At 41.7% G+C, this 21,069-nt stretch overlaps 1 protein-coding gene across 6 annotated transcripts in view; it reads left to right on the top strand.

The window, feature by feature from the left end:
* The window catches only part of TENM3 (teneurin transmembrane protein 3), a 242,730-nt gene extending 230,299 nt beyond the window's left edge, over window positions 1-12,431 (top strand). For 5 of the 6 annotated variants that reach the window (XM_080590723.1, XM_080590722.1, XM_080590721.1 and 2 more), the window contains 3 exons: window positions 926-2,537; window positions 5,276-5,406; window positions 8,801-12,431. In XM_080590723.1, coding sequence (XP_080446849.1) covers window positions 926-2,537; window positions 5,276-5,406; window positions 8,801-9,556 — 2,499 coding nt within the window. In that variant the 3' untranslated portion in view covers window positions 9,557-12,431. The other variant, XM_080590724.1, reaches the window with a different exon arrangement.
* Window positions 12,432-21,069: the final 8,638 nt, after the last annotated feature.

The following is a 21,069-nucleotide window of genomic DNA, read 5'->3' as shown; positions in this document are numbered from 1 at the left end:
GGACAAGGGGGAATGGTTTTAAACTAAAAGAGGGAAGCTTTAGATTAGATGTTAGGAGGAAATTCTTCACTCAGAGGGCAGTGAGGCACTGGCACAGGTTGCCCAGAGAAGCTGTGGATGCCCCATCCCTGGAGGTGATCAAGGCCAGGCTGGATGGGGCTTTGGGCAACCTGGGCTTGTGGGAGGTGTCCCTGCCCACGGCAGGGGGGTGGGACTGGGTGGGCTTTAAGGTCCCTTCCAACCCAAACCATGCTGTGATTCTGTGCAAAAACAGAATCAATTTCTTTGTGGGATTTAAATTGTTCCTATTGAATCTGTTGCTCAGCAAATACTGTTTGCTAGTCATTGCAGACATAATTTAATTCAGACCTATGATACATAATAGCCACACATCAGAAAAATGTTAGAATAATTCCGAGTGGCTCCTTCTGATATAAATAATCAAACAATTCTTTTGTCTATGTCTTAACACGTACAGAACACAGTATTCAGAGATCTCAGGCTATTCAAATTCTTCGAAGTCATCTCTAATTGTAGGGAAGAAATTGTATCTCCCATATGTTGTTCTCCTCCTGAGTTAATGGCTCCAAGACAGTTTTTCTTCTTCCCATATTAAACATGTCTTATCTGAATCCATTGACAATCTGCTGTTTAGCTGTGAGTGCTTGATAAAAGAGTGATACAGTCATAACAAGTAGCAAATTATGAATGTCGAACTACTAATTACAGAACCCCTTAAAATTAAGCATCCAAGTAAATTAGGCAGGGAGATGTTAACAACATGTAAGGTCAAGGATAACTCAATTAAAGAGGAGATAATTTTCTCAAGTGGGAATGTCACATTTTTGCGAAGAAATAGTATCGGTATATGTGGGGGGGTACTCCACCATTTGTCACATGGTAAAAATCTGTTCTTAATTTTCAGTCAATGGTTCTTCTGCTTCATAGCCAACGGCAATATATCTTTGAATACGATTTGTTGGATCGGCTTTCTGCTGTCACCATGCCCAGTGTTGCTCGTCATACCATGCAGACTATTCGCTCCATTGGCTATTACCGGAATATATACAACCCCCCTGAAAGTAATGCTTCTGTTATAATGGACTACAATGAAGAAGGGCAGCTCCTTCAAACTGCTTTCCTGGGGACAAGCCGAAGAGTATTATTCAAGTACAGACGGCAGACCAAGCTCTCAGAAATTTTATACGATAGTACAAGAGTTAGTTTTACTTATGATGAGACAGCAGGAGTCCTGAAAACAGTAAACCTCCAAAGCGATGGCTTTATCTGCACCATTAGATACAGGCAAATTGGCCCATTGATTGACAGACAGATTTTCCGCTTTAGCGAAGACGGAATGGTAAATGCCCGATTTGACTACAGCTATGACAATAGTTTCAGAGTGACTAGCATGCAAGGTGTCATCAATGAAACCCCATTGCCGATTGACCTCTACCAGTTTGACGACATCTCCGGCAAAGTAGAACAATTCGGGAAATTTGGAGTTATATATTATGATATTAACCAAATCATCTCTACAGCTGTAATGACTTACACAAAACACTTTGATGCACATGGTCGCATCAAGGAAATTCAGTACGAAATATTTCGGTCACTAATGTATTGGATTACAATTCAGTATGATAACATGGGACGAGTGACAAAAAGAGAAATTAAGATTGGGCCATTTGCCAACACCACAAAATATGCTTACGAGTATGATGTAGATGGTCAGCTCCAGACAGTTTATCTGAATGAAAAAATAATGTGGCGATACAACTATGACTTGAATGGCAACCTCCACTTGCTCAACCCCAGTAGCAGTGCCCGTCTGACGCCACTTCGCTATGACCTGAGAGACAGAATAACCCGGCTAGGGGACGTGCAGTATCGATTAGATGAAGATGGATTTCTGCGTCAGAGGGGTACTGAAATCTTTGAATACAGTTCAAAGGGCCTTCTTACTAGAGTTTATAGCAAAGGCAGTGGATGGACAGTGATTTACCGTTACGATGGGCTCGGACGACGAGTTTCCAGTAAAACCAGCCTTGGACAGCATCTCCAGTTTTTTTATGCAGACCTTACTTACCCAACCAGGATCACTCACGTATACAACCACTCAAGTTCTGAAATCACTTCTCTTTACTATGACCTGCAAGGACATCTTTTTGCCATGGAGATTAGCAGTGGAGATGAGTTTTACATTGCATCAGACAATACGGGGACACCACTGGCTGTTTTTAGTAGCAATGGTCTCATGCTTAAGCAAATTCAATATACGGCTTACGGAGAGATCTACTTTGACTCTAACCTTGACTTCCAGCTGGTAATAGGATTCCACGGAGGCTTATACGACCCACTGACCAAACTAGTCCACTTTGGAGAAAGAGATTATGACATAATGGCAGGCCGGTGGACAACACCTGATATTGAAGTCTGGAAGAGAATTGGGAAGGATCCAGCTCCTTTTAATTTGTACATGTTTAGAAATAACAACCCAGCAAGTAAAATACATGATGTGAAGGATTACATCACAGGTAAAAGAAGGTTACTTAAATTGCAAGACTTGCTCAAACTTTTCTGTCTCTGTATTCTTATAATCTGGAATCTGTTTATCTGCATTAGAGACTGAGGATACTATGTGTGGAAGGTTACTAAAGAAACTTTCAGGGAAAATACTTGTTCAGAAAAGTAGTTGGCATTTAGGACCAGATCAACAAAGTGATTTCAGCTTGGTGTGCTAGGCCTATAAACATCCAGTTTAGACTGGAATGTACAATTTTGGTGAAGTACCTTGGTATGTTGTATTTGGAAAAGCTATTTATGAGAAAACATTAAGCTCTCAACAATGAAATGAACTACAGCAAACATGCTCATCATGAATGGTGAAATAGCAATCTTGAAATATCTTGTCTAGCTTTAGACATTGATTTAGGTACCTAAGAGAGATGGAAATACACAACATATTATTAGCTTTTAGGCATAGGTAACTACAATAAGAGAACTACTTGTGTCCTACACAATCCTTATGATGCCCTAGTATTAGACTTGACCCAAAATGATAATTCAGAGTATCTCAGTATACAGAGGGGTTGAGTTTTCCAAAGTACATTTCAACGTACCAGTGCAATACATCTCTTCCTCATCCACCAACTGAACTGTAACACTGGGTTGCTCAGAGATCTCAGTGTATTGGGAAAGGAAAGGGGAGTTCTAGGTTCTCCTTCCAGTATTGTAATACATTGCCAAGTGCTCTTATAATGAAAATAGATAGACTTCTTGAACAAGTACAAGAGCAAGATCCCCTCAAGAACACTCATGATAATCTCCTTACATTTGAATTAGTCTGGTTTTTTTTGGTTTTTTTTTGTTTTTTTGTTTTTTTAATGTATCAGGGCTATTGGGCAGTAAGAAATGCATATTTGTGTACCAAAAACAAGAGGGAATGAGAATGTACAGTAGCAAGGGCAGGAGGAGTCTTTCTGTGACCAGTTAAATTCATGAACACGGCAGAAAGTGTTCACTGGAAGTATGTTGGTTGATTTGCCAGAGCGTGTTTTTGCAAGGCTGCTAATGTAAATTGGCTAAGAAAGGGAAGTTCAACAATGATGTGTAGTCCGATGACTACACAGGCAGGACTGGGAAGTACAGAGCAGGACATACAAACATAGTACAGAATTCTCTTTTGGCACTAGAAAGCTGCTGACATGCTACTTGTACAATTGAGTTGTTAGGGAATCTCTATATGCTTTTCGTGGATCTAGAGTTAGCGATGTGTATTGTTTTCCATTAATCTACGTACAGAAAATAACACACATCACCAGAAGTTTCTGAAAAGTGCATGGCTCAATCAGAATCATTTGAATTTTTGTATTTGAATAAATGTATATTTTACACAGACAGCACTAGACAAAGGAGGAGCTCAGCTCCACTTTGTGAGGCTACCACTCAGAGAATCATACCAGGAATGAAGTGGGTTTGCATTAATTTAAAAACCAGCAGCTATTAATAGGGTTGCTAACAGGTTGCCTCGGAGCAAGGATGATAGTAAACCTTTGGATCTGGCCTCTTCTAGCAGCATGTGCTATAGGGGATGCAGTTGCAATCAGATTGTTTGTGGCATTGAAAATGATGCACGTGGTTCAAAAGTTGCCCTCATAATACAGCTTTAGTTCTTCTATTAACATCTTCCACATATGGAATACATAGATACATACTGCTTATATGAGGTTATCATTACAATGACTAATTCAGCTGGCTGGCATTTTTAGATCCAGAGCCTCATGAAGCATATCATTTATCTGGAAAGGTTATAAATTATTTTTGGGTACATATTTTTTATTAAGATTTGGAAGAATTTTGTTCCTTCTTACACTTGTGTGGGGTTTTCTTAAATAAAAACTACTAGACTCGATAAGGTTGCCAACTTCCACCAAGCTTAATATTTGTGCAAGATAGGGTAGAAAGACAGATAGGGTAGAAAGACAGAAACTAGCAAGGCAGAGCACCCATTCTTGCCCAACAATTTTTAATTAGTTAATTGCCAGCATCCCTAATTTATTTATTGTAATAGAACATAAAGTGTATCATAAATAATGTTATCTAATGCTAATTTAGTATTCTGTCTACTTACTGACACAATTATAATACATTTCATTAGTTTTTAATTTCATCAATCTGACTTCATCTGGAAGCGGGGGAGATTTCTCTTGAATCAACATAAATTTGATGCCAAATCATTTAAAAGGTAATTGACTGTAAAGGTGTTATTTCAGATACAGTTTGAAGACACTACAATAAAACATGTATAACAAAAGAACTGGATGTGTTCAGCAGCACTCTTTCGCTTTATTTTGATGTATTGATGATGAAGGTATAACAAAGAGAGTGATCAGTATGACCCTGAAATCCCAGTTAGTTTAGGCTATATTGGAAGGAAATCTCACCCAGTCGTGCTCCTATATTCGTTCTGGAAGTCACTGAGGCCTTTAAAATTGCTGAAACCTGCAGTACCTTTCAAAAGAGCCTGGAACACAGAGCAGAAATTTCACGTAAGCTTAGGACTTCAGGTTTTCTACATCGGCTTGCTATTCTAGCTGTAGCACAAATCTAAATCCATACATATCAAAGCAAAGACTGTTGAATAATTTTCATCTTACAGAAGGAGATCAACTATGTCAAAAGCTATTCCATGTACAAATGGTAACAAATAATTATAAAATACTGAACAATTCTAACATTTTTTTTCTCTCTTTTTTTTTTTAATCTCTTTCAGATGTTAACAGCTGGCTGGTGACATTCGGCTTCCATCTGCACAATGCCATTCCCGGTTTTCCTGTTCCTAAATTTGATTTAACAGAACCCTCCTATGAACTTGTGAAGAGCCAGCAATGGGAAGATATACCTGTAAGAAACAAAGATAAGCATACAAATGGAAGGAGATAGAATGTTCCCTCCTATTCAGCTCTTAATAGGCATGGATAATCCTGCCAGGGCTACTTGCTAAGTTAAATCTGAACAGTACTTTTCAAACCTCTGATTTTTATCTATTTATTTTCAAAATAATTTAAGAAGTTACAGATGATGTTCTTTCTTACAGATTTGCTAAGCTAGGTACAATTTTAAATAAGCTTTTTGTTTGCTTTCAGCAATAATAAAAATGCAGAAGGACAATAATCAACTAAAAGAAGTTTAAGACCCTTTAAAGATGTCTGAGTTTCCTAGCAGAAACTACAGAGATTAGATTTGTACTAACACTCTGCCTGAAGGCAGAAACTGAACACTGTAGCAAAAAATAGACTGTGAAATAAACAGAAGAACAGGTGATATAAATTATGCATACCAGGCACCACTACAATTTTACTTCTCTTTAATATTAACCATGTTTTATATGTAAAGATAAAATATTGAAAATGAAATTACCTGAGGTAAAATCCATTATATTACATAAAACCAAAACTCCAGGTGCTTATGAAGTTCTTTTGGGAGGAAGAAAATGAACTGCAAACCTGAAAACCTCTTTGAATTTTAAATCATAAAAGAAATGAATGTAAAAGTTAAAATCCAAACCCGCTATTAAAGAAAATGTTGTTTACAAATCAAGCTTATTCAAAGATCAAAGACCTATGCCCTCTAAAATTCTCCAGTTCTCAGTTAAGAAGGAAGTGTTATAAGAGACAGTAAAATGGGTAATCTGATCATGAGTAGTCAAAAACCATTCTCTTTTTACAAGAATCATGATAGAGAACTTTACAAGATTAAAACCTTGCAAGCTAATTTAGAAAAAAAAAATCATTAAAAGGTGGCCCAGCGGAAGGGAATATATGGAAGGGAATTCTGCATGCATGAAGTGACCCAATATCTGTGTAGTTTAATAGCCAGGGACCAAGTAATGGAAAAAGACCATAGAGTACACCACGAGAATGGTACTGTCCATGAATAGTAGAGGCAGTAAAGAGTGTTGCACGTACTCTGGGCTGTTACCAGGAGATAAGAGACCTGTCATCAGGCACTGCTGTGGGGAACCATTAGAGGCTGTTTATTTAGATCTCAAAGGCTAAAGAACACAATTACCCAGTACCGCCAGGGAAAGGGCACCAGGAAGAGAACCAGTCTGGCCAAAGAGATGGGAGCAGCCAGCTAGTTGTCAGAAACCTTCCTTCAGGACAGGAGTACCAGGGAGGCATGTGAGGAGTGCCAGGGACATGCAACATGACGAAGGAGGAGGGAGGGAGAGAGGGGGGGAAGGAAAACAAAGATGCAAAATTCTCAGGTAGGAAGAAGTTGTAACTTTGGTATTCACTGCTGAATAAGCAAACACAACCAGGAGCCAGAAGTAAACATAAGAAACGCTTAGTATTTTGAAACGTTTTAGGGAGTGAGCTGTACTCAGCTCTGAGGTTTTGCTTCAGAGCTCTGAGGTTACGTTAAAAATAAACAAATTTTGTCATTAAGTTGTTATAGCATCTTGCTGCTCTCACTGATGAGTGTGCTGGCTAGAATATATCTTGTGCTCAATAGCTTTCCTGTAGGATTCAGAACAGCTGAAATTCATACTTGTTAGCAAGTGCAGACAAGAATCTGCCACATTTAAGGGGAGTTGAGAGCCCAAGTCAATTTGAATTCCCTCAGGAACTGTACCCTCCAGAAAGCTGCCCTTGTGGCAAAGCAGAGAAGCCTTTGCAAACCTTTTGCCAAGCTTTGATTAGCAGCGAGGCTGAATTAAGATTGCAGAGTCTGCGTTAATGACTCCTGCTTGGTATCCCATCCAAAAATTTCGGAAGAGTGAACAGGCTCATGCCTTATTTGTCAGTCAAGAGTTAAGTGGGTTTACACAATATTTTACTGAAAGGACAAAGGGTCAATTGGAAGATAGGCTGGATAATCTACAGAAACTAACTATTCCTTTTCAAAAGTGCAGCCAAAGCTATTTAAAATCTTTCTCTCTGTTTCCTGCTGAGACAACTGCTAGGGCAGCTGTCTGCTCTCCACCTCCGTCAATACGATCTCATTCACAGCTTGTTGTTAAGCCCCAGGGTTAGACAGATAGGATGTGCCTATTCTGCACAGTGGTAAGGTCTCATCCCAACCACAGTCGACCCCATAATGTGAGCTGCCCCGCTGTCTGGCCACGCTAGGTAACCATTCCTGCTGGCTGCTTCTACTTTCCTTGCCACTGGGGCTAACCACAGCAGTTCTGCTGACAGGTCCTGGTCTCTGGTTGTCCTCTCACCTTACCAAGAGTGCATCTAGCGTACTGGCCTACACGTAGCTCTTAACAGTCAAACAAACTTTTAAAACATATTTTCCTACCCTAGCTTTCCCATCGTGTGCCTTTGCACCTCAGAACTGCAACTGTAATTTCCTCCCCTTTATGGCACACCTGCCTTTCCAACAAGAACACCCTAGATAAGGGAAAACATGAAGTAATAAGTGAGCATATTTTAGACTTGCCTGTTGGTTATTTTCATTCATTGCCCCTTTTCTTTGCCAGCTGTCAACAAAGCACTTTGCTGTATTCAGGATTACACCCCTCTGAAGTTCTCTGGAGAGAGACCGCTCGTCTCTTTCAGGCCCCAGCCAGCACGCTGAGACTTGAAGGGAAATGGATGCTCACGTAGCTGGAGTGGCTGCAGCTTTTTCACATATCCCCTTTTGTCAGTTTGTGCCTGTATTTGCAAGAAAGAGCATCAGTCCCCAACACTCCACTCCTCTGCTCCGTACCATTTACCTCCTCCTCTTTTGCCATAAAGCCTATCCTCATGGTTTGCCCCCTTCGTTTACCAGCTTCAGGGGATATGAGAGCCTCCCTGCAGTTTGGCCTTGGACCGCAGCTACTTAAGAGACTGTATCTCCTGACTCGGTGTAAAGAAAGGCTTGTTCTCCTTCTAACGCACAGCTTCGTGACTTGCAAGAATCTCCTCAATTTAGATGGAACTGTGGTAGACAGGAACCACAGTTGAACAGGCTCAAAGGATTAGACAACACCGTAGTAAGACAGCTCTTTCCCCTATTAAGTATTAGTATTGCAAAAGTCCTGTGTGGCCCACCAAGTAGCCTGTGAAATAAACAGTGCTTTTGTGCATGCGCAGGTTCTCAGGGAGACAAAGAGAGAAACATTATCAAACCAAATAGTCTTGCAGCTCAGTAGAACAAGCAGTATGTAGATTTAATTAACTCCTTGGCACTGTCAGTTGTGGCATATCCTGTTGTCGTCCATGGGCAGCGCACCAAGAAAGCCTGCCTGTTTGGCATCTAGAGGGCTACAGATGGTTGGTAAAACTTCTGTTCTTGTTTACAGCCAATTTCTGGAGTGCAACAACAAGTGGCGAGACAAGCAAAGGCTTTCCTTTCCCTGGGAAAGATGGCAGAAGTGCAGGTCAGCAGACGGAAATCCAGCGGAGAGAAGTCGTGGCTGTGGTTTGCTACAGTGAAGTCTCTGATCGGGAAGGGGGTGATGCTGGCTGTCAATCAAGGGAAAGTGCAAACGAACGTGCTCAACATCGCAAACGAGGACTGCATAAAAGTGGCAGCTGTTCTGAACAATGCCTACTACCTAGAAAACTTGCATTTCACCGTTGAAGGAAAGGACACGCACTATTTTATCAAGACCACCTCCCCCGAGAGTGACCTTGGGACGCTGAGGCTGACGAGTGGGCGGAAGGCCCTGGAGAATGGCATCAACGTCACCGTTTCCCAGTCCACGACCGTGGTAAACGGCAGGACTCGTAGGTTTGCCGATGTTGAAATGCAATACGGTGCTTTAGCACTTCACGTCCGCTATGGCATGACGCTTGATGAGGAGAAAGCCCGAATACTGGAGCAAGCCAGGCAAAGAGCCCTTTCCAGTGCCTGGGCCAGAGAACAACAGAGAGTAAGGGATGGAGAGGAAGGCGCCAGGCTGTGGACAGAAGGAGAAAAGAGGCAGTTGCTAAGTGCTGGAAAGGTACAAGGATATGATGGGTACTATGTACTCTCTGTGGAGCAATATCCAGAATTAGCAGACAGCGCTAACAATATACAGTTCCTCAGACAAAGTGAGATAGGAAAGAGGTAACACACTGGCTTAGCTCAGGCTGCCAAAGAGACTGTGTACCAGTGTCTTCTAAAAAGGAGACCAAACTGTTTTGCTGCATTACTACTTGAGCCTAAGCTTACATCTTTGCTCAGATTTTTTCTGTAGCACAATCCGAATGGACTCTAAGGAAAAGAGCGCCTTCCAGAAGAATGATACTGCTAATGACAAAACTTTTTTTTTCTCAATGACCTTAAAGGTGATCTGCTTTAAAGAATATGTTTACATATGCATATCGCTGCACTCAAGTTGGACTGAAAAGTATTAAAAAAAAAAAAAGAAGAAGAAGAAAAAAAGAAAAGAAAAAGGCCTAAAGATCTTGCAACAGGCTGTCTGTTCCTTTGAGGCACTGTATTTAATTAAGATACAGACCCATACAGTGTTTCCAAATGTTACTGAATTGTTGACCTTTGCTTACCAGAAGTAGTCTCTCTCTTTCTCTCTCTCTTTTTCTCTCTCTTTCTCACTGCATAGGATGTGGTATATATCTGTTAATTTTAAAACGTGGGGCAAAAATTACTGTTTATAGACAACCCAACTGCTTTAAACTGTGCTGCTTTCTAAAAGGACATTGGCACAAGTGACTTATGCTACCATGGGAATTTAATAATGGATTTTACAATGCTAACATGGTTTGCCTTGGGGGAAAAAAACTGCAAGTAGAATCCTTGTTACAGATAAGCAAAGGAAACCCTGATTTTTTTGTAAATTATGTGAGACAAGTTGTTTATGGATTTTTATATGAATTACAATTTACTGTACATCAAATATTAGTCTCAGAGGAGTTAATTTATGTAAAGTGTTTAAAAAAGTTTATACTTAAAAATAAAATGATAAAAACATGTGCTGTGTGTGATTTTTTTAAAGAAAAAGGAATTGCACCTTTTATGTTATAGCTGTACAGTATAAAGGATTATATTGTAGAGATATAACAGTGATAACTAATGTCCAAAAGTGTTAATATTTTTGTATTAGGTTTAAAGCTGTGCATCTATCACTCTGCTGATAGGATGAAACACTCCAAAGTGGCTGGCTGAATCAGACTGCAGCTCCCTTCCCTCCTGTACCTCTCCTGTCACCCAGGCCAGTGCCACTTCATCAGTCATTGTTAGAAGGCACAGTAACCAAATAAGTCTCGTTTATTATGATGGAAGACTTTAATAGGTTGGGTTTTCCTTGTCTTTTTCAGCCCTAACGTAATAAATGGACATTTATTCATACCAAGTGGGGTTTCTGTTGTTTTTTTAGAAGCTTTGTTTCACAATGGAGAGAATAGTGTCTCAGGTGCTTGGCAAATTGTATGTAGAAGAAGAAGAAGAAATGATGTAGTTTCATCCAGTTATGTCAACTTTGTCTTCTGTATAGTACAGCTCTTTTAGATGTTATAACTCCAGATAGAAGAAGCGTACCTCTGACCTGATGCTACACAATAGCTCTTTAGGCAGGCAGGCTGTTCAGTAGGTTCATTTCCTGGCCTTCAGCTGGCAGATCAAATTCCATTACTGTGAAAACAGAACACGGGGATGGAGAGGAAGGTCTAATCCTAGTGCCTAGTCTGCATCTCAACACCACTGCATAGATTTGGCATGCTCTGCTCCAAGGCCCAGTGTATTTGCTGCAGGACGTAACTGAAGTGTGCAGCTGGTTCCTTATAGGAAGCCTGTAGGGGCATCTATGGCATCTGTTCTACATATTGGCTGAAACCATTCTTAGAGCTTTACTCTCATGAGCACTAAATTCAGCCACAAAAACAAATATTTTTAAGATGAGACAAAATTGTTTGGTTTTTTTTTGATGTTCATTGAAATATACACAGTTATTTCTATCCATGTATTATAATGACGAAACATAGTAAGTGAACGTGTCTTAACTATGAATGGTTCAAGTGGATGTAATAAAAATAGTTTTCTAACTGCTTTGTATTCTGAGAGTCTATGGTATTACATACTCTAAATTGCACATTAGGATTGTTTGATAAACAGATTTGAATTTCTCCCGGCCAAGTTGCTACCGAATCTACAGTATCGGTGCTGTTACTGTATGTGTGTATTTGGTAGAGCATACAGAACTAATTACACATATAATCAATGCTAATCATCTATTAGAATGAAAGCACAGATTAGTTGTTTGTTAGTATTTTTACCTTTGAAGCCTTGAGGGCCCTAAATTTAGAGAGGAGGATGATATGTCAGACCCCAGCGGCGTGTCATTGATCTACGTATTATTTTTGAAGATGTAAAATGCTAGGTGTTCGCAGTTCTGTTGGGTGGCTCTTCCACAGCACTGTATTTAGCATGCTGTAAGTGCTCTCTGTTGAAATAGGCTCATATTCTAAATTATGTCAAATGTTTCTGTTCTGTTTGAATATGAAAAGCTTGTATAACATGTCAACAATGAAATATATCTTCTACTTGACGCGTACCAGTTCCTTCTCCTTTGTTCTGGCACCAATAAACAACAAATTATAGTATCTGTTGGTGATCATTTTAGATAAAGTCAAATCAAGCCAATTAGTGGCCTTGTTAGTAGGTATAATGAGCCTATTTCTTGCTAAAAAAAGACTTGTGATCTGGACATGCTCCTGCAGGAAATAGTGACCTTGGGGAATATATAAACAAAAGATCTTTTTAAAGAAAAAGATATGTATAATTAAAAGAAACATATTACAAAAAAAGGAGATTCTAAGTATTTTAGGCAATGCCAGTCAAAATGCTATCCTGATATTTTGAGATGTATATTTCGTCTGATTTGTATTGTTCTTTTAATTTGCCTTCTTAACTTTATATGTGTCCTGAATTTTCCACAAATTGATAACTATAGATTGCATCTAGGCTTTCCAATAAAAGCCAACCCAATGTGTGCGTGTGTGTGCGTTTATATTTGCTTTTTAAACCTGTATGTCAGATATTACAGCTGCACTATCGCTTTTCTGGTTCTATCGGAAGAAGCAAAGCGATCCAGTTGCACGGGTATTGATTCATTTGCTTCACAGTTGGCAGTGTCTTTTTTCCTCCGTCCAATGGCTTAGTCTGCTAACTCAGCAAAGTGAATTACTCCATGGGATCTCTCGGGTGGCCTACTTTAGAGAAAACATTAAATATACCTCACAAAGTCAAATCTTCTATAGATAACGAAAAGCCAAAGAACAAAAAAAAAAAATCACTTAGAACTGTTTTCTCTCATGTCCTCCTGAGTAAAAATACGACAAAAAGTATTTGATTAGAAATAATTAGGTTGGCACTGGTAGTTACATATGTACACAGAAGAGATCCTTCAATCTGCATTTAGACCCACTTTGTAGAAACTGCTGACTTCAGCTCTACTGTATGTCAGGAGACCGCTTTGATTTTAGTTGGAACAGGCAGACTTCACCACACTTTGTAGTGACAACCTCAAGTTGATAACGTGTTGATCCAGCATGAATCGGGTCACTCTGCTTAGCTAACTGTGCCCTAATTTTGTTATTAAAAAAAAAAAGCCAGTCAGAGAGCTTTGTATGTTCACACTTGGGAGGTGAGAGATTTGCATTTGACAAGGAAAAAAAATGCTAGTTACCACTGCCACTCTTCAGAGGCACTTTTAAAGTGATGGCTGAAAGACTGCAAAAGAAGAAACACTGCATAAAATAACAGTTTAAAATGATTGTCTATGAGAGAATAGGCTGTGTTTGCAGAGAATCCGAGATGACAAAATGTTTGAATTCTGTCTTCAATTGCTGAGTTTAAAACTTGGTGAATTAAAACACAGTTTTGAATCTTTATGCTATTCTTTTAAAGGCACATCACGAAAAAGAAGGAGAAAAAAAAAAAACTTCTTAAAATGTTAATACCATGATTTACGGTTACCTCCATAATGGCAAGCTACAGCTACACATATGGCGAGTTTCAGAACCTTTAATAGGAAGGACTAGTGTATAATTCTTTGGGGATGGGAAATGCAAAGCAAAGACACTTACTAGAAACAGCTTCTAAGCAGCTTATTAGAAGCTGTTTATTTGACACTTACTGGAAGCTGCCAGGGTTAAAAATAAGCCAAAGCAGAGAGCATCACACAGCGTGAACTGAGCAGCACAGGCACAGGGAAATATCCCTAGCTGCACAGCCACGTCCAAACCGACCAGACTGATCAGCTTCTCATCTACAGCCAATTAGTGCTAAGGAATAAATATGCGATGCTTATAAAATTAAATTGATCTTTGACTGCACACACAAGTTTCTGGGGCTCGTTGATCAAAAATAAAGCCCAAAACGAACACCAGTGAATTGACAGGGACGTGCCAATTTTCTTCTCCTAGGAAAGAGGCACACAAGGTCCATAGCCATCGCACTGACGGACAGTACTGAGGACTTTAACTTTTCCCTCTGAAGTTTTCAGCTTTGTGGCAGGACCATGTCAGGCAAAATTTAACGGTGTGAGTGCCTAGGTTAGAACTAAGAAAAAAGTGAAAGTCCTAGTAATAGTTAAGCCCCACTCCTTCCTCCTGGCCCATTTTCAACGTTAATAGTAGTGTAGATAAGGAAGCCAGCACTTGCTGTAAGCACGCCACCAAAGCCTGAAAAAATGCAGCTCCTCTGTTCATCTCAAGAAGCAGAGAAATTGTTGCAGATCCCCCAAAATGTCTTAGGCCTCTCAGGGTGAAAAGATGATGAAAAGGTGTGTTTCTCAGGCCACCTCCTGATCGCACAATATAATGCTGGATATTGCAGTTAGCACAGTGAGGGTGGCAGAGGAACAAGAGCATACTGTTGGCCACCCAGGCACAGTCTGCCCTGCTTCAGTAACGGGATGTGTTGCGGATGACAGGGGAGGGAGAGGGAAGGGACGTGTCCTGTCAGCAGCTGGTCTAAAACCCAGCAGTGGGAGCGAAGTCACCCAGCATCTCACAAACACTGGCATGAGGTTTATCTTAGCTGCATGATTCTTTATACACATTCCTTAAGAGAAAAAAAAGAAAAAAAAAAAACTGGCCTGATTTCTAGTGTCACAAATTGATACAATGCTGATTCATGCAAGGATGACATAAAATGCATCCCCAAATAAAGATAAATATGCTAAACATTGTGCCCCACTTCTAAACAAAGCATGCTAAACAGCAAAAACATGCCTTTCTTGAAGTACCTAAGGGTCTTATGGGCAATTTGGAGGGTGAAGAACGAGCGTAACAACATGGCAGCTCATTAGCGTCATGTTTTCACAAACCCTACCTCATTGTATTTAGTAGTTCTGCAGGTAAACTCTCCTGCTGTTAATTACCATAAATTCCTAGGTAAATTGAGTAAACCTTTTAATTTACTAAGTTAAAATTCTGGCATTGAGGAATATAAATTTCTAGAGACACATGCAATTTTTTTCCCTACTATAAACTGAGTCAAAGCTCATAGTAAGGTAATTATGCAGCTTAGAGTTAATGGCTCCCACAAAGCTGTCTTAATAAAGCCTTTTGGGATTCAGGAGGAAAAGGAAGAAACTAAGAACAAGGCTGGAAGGCGACAACATGTTTCAACCAGCTCTAGTTACTCAATCACACTTAAGCGGTCTGAGACAGCAGAGAGAGTGCCATGCATTACAGAGGCATGCTGGAAATAATTGCTATCCCAACACAATGAAGTATTTCCACATTCCAAGCCCGGGAACAATTTTAAAACCAAAATGACAAGAATGGCTACCTAATGGACCTTACCTCAATCAAAAACAAACCAAATCAGTGTATGGAAAGCTAACAGAGAAACCAGTTGAAGAATTAAAATCTGAGAATGGCTATAGGCATGTCATTTGATGCTGTAGAAAAATCCATCCAGTGTTTGCTGACAAAAACTATGGGGCAAAAAAAAAGAGGGAGGAGAAGGGGCACAAGACCCAGTGCTAGTCACCGTTTTCTGCAACAACAGGGTAGTATATATAAAAAAATTAGTGATGCCAACATCTGCAGATGACAAAAATTGATGGAGTGGCAAATAATGGCTAGGACAGGGCAGTCAAACAGAACAATATGGATCACTCGCTAAAATGAGCCCATTCAAACAAAATGCATTTTAATACAGGCGACTCCAGAAGTAAAGTATCTCAGAATAAGAAATGCAAATCTCACTATGAAAGGTATGTAGCAGCCTACAAGAAAGCAATGACTGGAAAGAATGAGGAGCGCATAATAGATAAATAACTCATTGTGAGATTCCAGTACAATAGTGGTGGCAATGAAGAGCTCATAAGGGTGGAAAAGCTTAATGAGATTATTGGCCTTGTTAAACAAGGGAAATAGGAAGGCAATGTTATCTCTGCGTATGGCACTGGCAACACTACTCTTGCATACAGTTCTGGAGCATGCATTGTGAAGAAGCTGTTAAAACCCTGGAGAGAGCGCACATGGAGACATCACAAATAAATCTGAGGCTTAGCAAAAACAAAAAGGAAAAAAAGAACATTAAAAAAAAAAAAAAAGACACAGCTCACAGCTGCTTGCAGGGAGAGATTTAAACAGCTCAACAAAAAAAAAAAAAAAAAGGCGCCAAAGGGTGCCTTGACAATAGACTGTAAGTGCCTCCAGAGGAAAAAAACACATTGGAGTAAAGTGCTTCTAAATGTGGGAAGGGGGGCAGAAGCGGTGTCTGGGAAGGCAATTCTGATAAATTCACATTTGGAACTAAAAAAAAGCAGGGCGAGGGGCAGCTGCTTCATGACCGCTAGAGCAAACTACAAGGGAAGAATTTTCCAGAAGCTTTTGGCAAAAACAAGAAGGCTGTTGGAATTATGTTTGATGGATGCTGGTGATGGAGTTTAGACTAGATGATGGCACGGTCCATTTGGCCCCACATTAGATATGAAAGTAAATACTTTTCAACTCTGGTAAATGCCAGGCCAGAGGTTTAGGGTTTGTCTCCCCCTGTTCCCCTCCCCCTTTCCAACCCTGAAATACCCACATTAATTTGACAGAAGCCAACAAAAAATATTCTAAAAGCCCAGACTTTTCAAATGGGCAGAGCCAGCTTGGAACATTTTTAAATCATAGCTTGGTTTCCACAGCAGAGATAAGACTTTCTATTACTCTTTATAGCAGCTGATTATTAAAACTAACTAAAATAAGCCTTCACTTTCTATTAAATTCTTTTCATGAGTGTAGCAGGAGTCAGTACTTCCAATATGCCTGCATGTTTATGTCTCCAAAGTATCCAGAGGCAAGTGTTTAGGTTAAAAAAAAAAAAAAAATCCTGTCTGTGCCAACAGTGACTGCACTTTGCCCTGAGCATACATTGCCCTCGATTATTGACTCTCCCTGCTCCTTCCCAGGTGTTTCATGCTCTGTCAGCTTGGGTGAAGGTGGGGCGGCAGCTAGTCATTATTTGGTGCAAAATGAAGAGCTGATGCCTGCAGCATCGCTAGGACGGGCTTGCATGCTAGCGGATTTCTAACCTATTTAATCTACTTTACAACTAACAGCGGGCAGAAAATTGCTCACTCCTGGCTCCTTCCCCACTTCACAAAGACACTGAAACGGCGCTCCAAGCTCCTTGCCCAGCTCCCCCGGTCCGAAACGGTGCCCGGGCTCAACCAAGCACCAGCCCCGGCAGTACCACCGAGCCCCCCGGCGCCGCAGCCAGCGGGGCTGGAGCCCCTCGCGGAGCTTCTTCGGCACCGGCTGCCCTCGTACCGGTGCAGGCGGCCCGGCGCGGCCCGGCCCGGCCCGGCCCGGATCCCCTCAGAGCGGCGCCGCCATGGCTCGCGTGCCCCCTGGCGGGCAGGGGAAGGGCGGCGGCGGCCGGCCCCGGGGAGCGGCCCCCCGGGGGTGCATGGGCCGCCATTTTGTCGGCCCGGTGAGGGCCGCTCAGCCCTACAGGTCGGCAAGGACGGGTTCTCACAAAAACAGATAAATAAGAGAAATGCGATGGCTAAGAAACACAACGTTAAGATCCTGTGAAATTAAATTAAGTGAAATGAATAAAAATCACCAAGTTGAGATCCTGCTTCACCTTGTGTCAACCTGAAGCACGCTGTGGCTCTTGGGTGCAGCTTAACATTTCATACCTGCAGAGCACATGGCAGCAACTAGAAGGGCAGCACCAGCTTCAAATCTAATGCAATACGCAGTTTTAAATGCAGTTTTAAAACCCACACTGCATGAGGCCAGGCACTGCCCGCTCTTTCAGCCTCCCCACCAGCACTGCAGCCTGCTGCATGGCCCAGCCCCAGCGGCAGGTCCCAGTCAGAAATCCCAAAGAGGGGCCCTTTCTGTGGCAAATCACACTCTTCGCTACCAATGATGTGTAGCTGTGCTAATACCACCTTGTTCCTCTCTAAATACAATAAAAGGGCACCAGCTTGACTACTGGCATATGCATTTAGTAAAATACATTTTTTTTTAACTGCACAAAAGATACTTACAGATGGCTGTCATCCACCGCCAGTGAAATGCAACAACACAGAGATCAATTACTTCAAACACAGAGCTGTGTTCCCGCTGCCTCTCGTGGTGTAGCTGGAAGGGGTTGCTATAGCCAGAGCCAGACCCCCGGTGGCTGGCACCCAGGCTGTCCCTGGCCATGGGCACCGCAGTGGCTAACACCAACGCCAGGCCGATAGCCCAGCCAGCTGCTGCAGAGCGACAGCAGCTCAGCAGGGAGGGAGGAAAGGAAGGGCTGAGTCTGATGTTGTGCAGCAAAGTGTGTGCCTGGATGGTTAATTTGTGATTTCACTCCCCCATAAATCAAATCAGATGTCCCTATAAATCCTGCTCCTCAGGAAGAAAGCAGAAGGGCAGGAGCTGCATGGAGCAGGGAACAGGACCATTTTTCTTTTCAGTGGCAGCAGCACATCAGTGACACTCAGTGCTGTGCTGGGTCAGGCCTTCACCCTCTGTTAAGTTAGTACCAACAACTCCTTCATCTAAAGGGCAGATAGTAACAGTAGAGGCCCCCCCCCCTTTGCACTTTTCTTCCTTTCTTTCCTCCGGTTACAATAGCAATAGCCTCTGAAGGAGCTGTGCTAATTAGTTGCTATTACACTTCTTGGGTGGCTGGAAGAACACACTGCCTCTGACCTCATGCTTTGCAAGGTACCTTAACAGCTTATTACTGCTATTGCACGGCAGCAATGGTTCATTTTATAGTTACTTTGAAAGAGCCATTCCTCCAGTGCTGAGATATAATCTAAGACTAATGCAGAGTCTCTCCAGAAGACTGCTGTTAAACTGTCTATAACCGAGTGTCCAAACACTGCACAAAGCTGTTTCATTTGCTTAACATCGACTCACTAGCAATTAATATGCCTGACATAACAGTGCACTACAAGGCCCATAAAATCTGTAGCAGTAGGGGAGTGAAATGATTATAACATTTTTTTTTCTTTTTTCAATAATACCAGACTACAGTTTGGGCACTGTAATCTTTTCAAAGCAAGAAGCTGAGCTGCATCTGAACAGCTGTTGTTTACTGAAGCAATAATTAGCAATGAACCAGTCAAAGTACCTGCTACCTTCCGCAGCAGCTCAGCAGTTACCTGCACCCTGTGCCTGGGAGCAGAGGCTCACAGCTTCACGTGTAGACTATCCTTAACAAAAAAAAAAAAAAAGTCTCAACTAACTTTAAAAAAGGAAATATTTTAAGTGGCAGTGCCAACCAGCCTTGTGCAATAGAAGTAATCCCACTGAACTCATTGTGAGCTGGGAGACAGATTTCAGATTGTAGCAGATTTCCCTAGCACAACACTTTTCAGCTGGCGGGGGACAGGACATGATGCAGATTAGGTGCTAGGCACAGTCCTGCTGAATAGGCTCTGCTGCCTCTGGGCAAGGTCAGCTGCACCCCACTGGGACTGAAACCTCTGGGGAAGCACATGTATAAAGCCATTTACTATGTCTGTGAGTCTCCTGGTCTTGCAGGGCTTTCTAGCTTAGTTTGAGAGCCACAGAACAGCAGAGAGAGAAGAAAGAGAGCTGCAGAAGACAAGGGAGAAAAGAGGCAGGCGTGGGACATTTTCGGGATGGACCTCTTGATTCCACACCTGGATGAAACCTAGAGATCTCTGTGATGCTCCACTGGGGGAAATTACAAGCAGAGAGTGAGACATCCCAAAGTAGCCATTTGTTTATTGATCAGGGCGTGTAGCTGGGGTGAATGGGTTTACAGCCATGAATCTGAGCCTCAGTGTTGTATCTTTCGTTTTCCACAGACCTTAGCTCTCTGACATAGAATCATAGAATCATAGAATATCCTGAGTTGGAAGGGACCCTTAAGGATCATCAAGTCCAACTCTTGATACCGCACAGGTCTACCCAAAAGTTCAGACCATGTGACTAAGTGCACAGTCCAATCCCTTCTTAAATTCAGACAGGCTCGGTGCAGTGACCACTTCCCTGGGGAAGTGGTCTGCAGGCGGTGTGAGATGAGCATGACTTTGGACTCAAGTAAGAAGACAGGAACATGCAGCCAGGCTTGGGGTGAAGGGGAAACAGGGGCAGGACCTCACTCACCAGAATCAGTTTAAATGGCTATCCCATAACAGTTTCAGTCACCTGCATCCTCTCTGGCCCAATAAATATTTAATCTCTTAGCTGAACATGAAATAGCTGTAACTAGAGACTGAGAAAGCCTCATAACAGCAGTAGCAGCCTGCAGCCCTACCCATCTGAGCTACTAGAAACGGAAGTTCAGGTCTCCGGGTCGGCAGAGCACTGGAAGAAGTCTCCAAGGACCCAGGGAGGGCTGCTAGCCATGCCGGGGTGAGCGGGATGCTCCGCGGACTGGCAGCTGCACCTCTCCAGAGATTCCTTCTCCTGCGTGAGAAGGCTTGCCTGCCAAAACTGATAGGTACATTTCCACTAACAGCTGTCAAATCAGTGATTCCTGATGAGCGAAAAAAAAACATTTTGACAGAAAATTCCTGACCAGCACTGCACAATAAGCTAGAAACTGACTTATCTCATTACACCTGTAGTGCCTCAAAGCTTCCTTTTCTGACTAGTTAAGTTGTCCTTTTGAGATGAAGCTCTAATGTTAGCGACACAGGCATCCAATACAGTCAGTTACGAGCTTGAGGAGTTTCAGTTAAATAAAAGAAAATATACTTCAAAGTTTAATTTTTTGTTGGCATTACATTTTTTTTCATACTATCCAGAGCTCTGTTAGCTGTCATTCTGCCATTGGAAAGCCAACTAGAGTTACTGGGCTAGTCAAGAAAAAAAACAGGAAATACAACACACCAGTACAATTTCACTGGATGAACTCAGCACAGCGAGAAATGGCAAACAGTGTGATTTTAAGTGAGGTCTTCCAGATTGAGACGATAGGAACCTAACTGTCCTTTCAGTGACCTTTACCACCCCAGAGCTGCAACTGCAGAAGTTCAGTCATTTTAAAATAAACACGGTAATATTTACATAAATGTAAATAAAATCAAGTCACAGCATGCCATACCTTTCAGGTCTATTAAGACATACCCCATGTGGTGTTGTGAGGCACAAGGCCAAATGATTTCAACAACCCAAGAAATAGAATAGTGCCCTC

The sequence above is a fragment of the Anser brachyrhynchus genome (genome assembly GCF_964034855.1).
Source record: "Anser brachyrhynchus genome assembly, chromosome: 4".
NCBI lineage: Eukaryota > Metazoa > Chordata > Aves > Anseriformes > Anatidae > Anser > Anser brachyrhynchus.
Note: the sequence above shows the minus strand (reverse complement) of the source record. Positions and strands in the feature narration are given on the sequence as shown.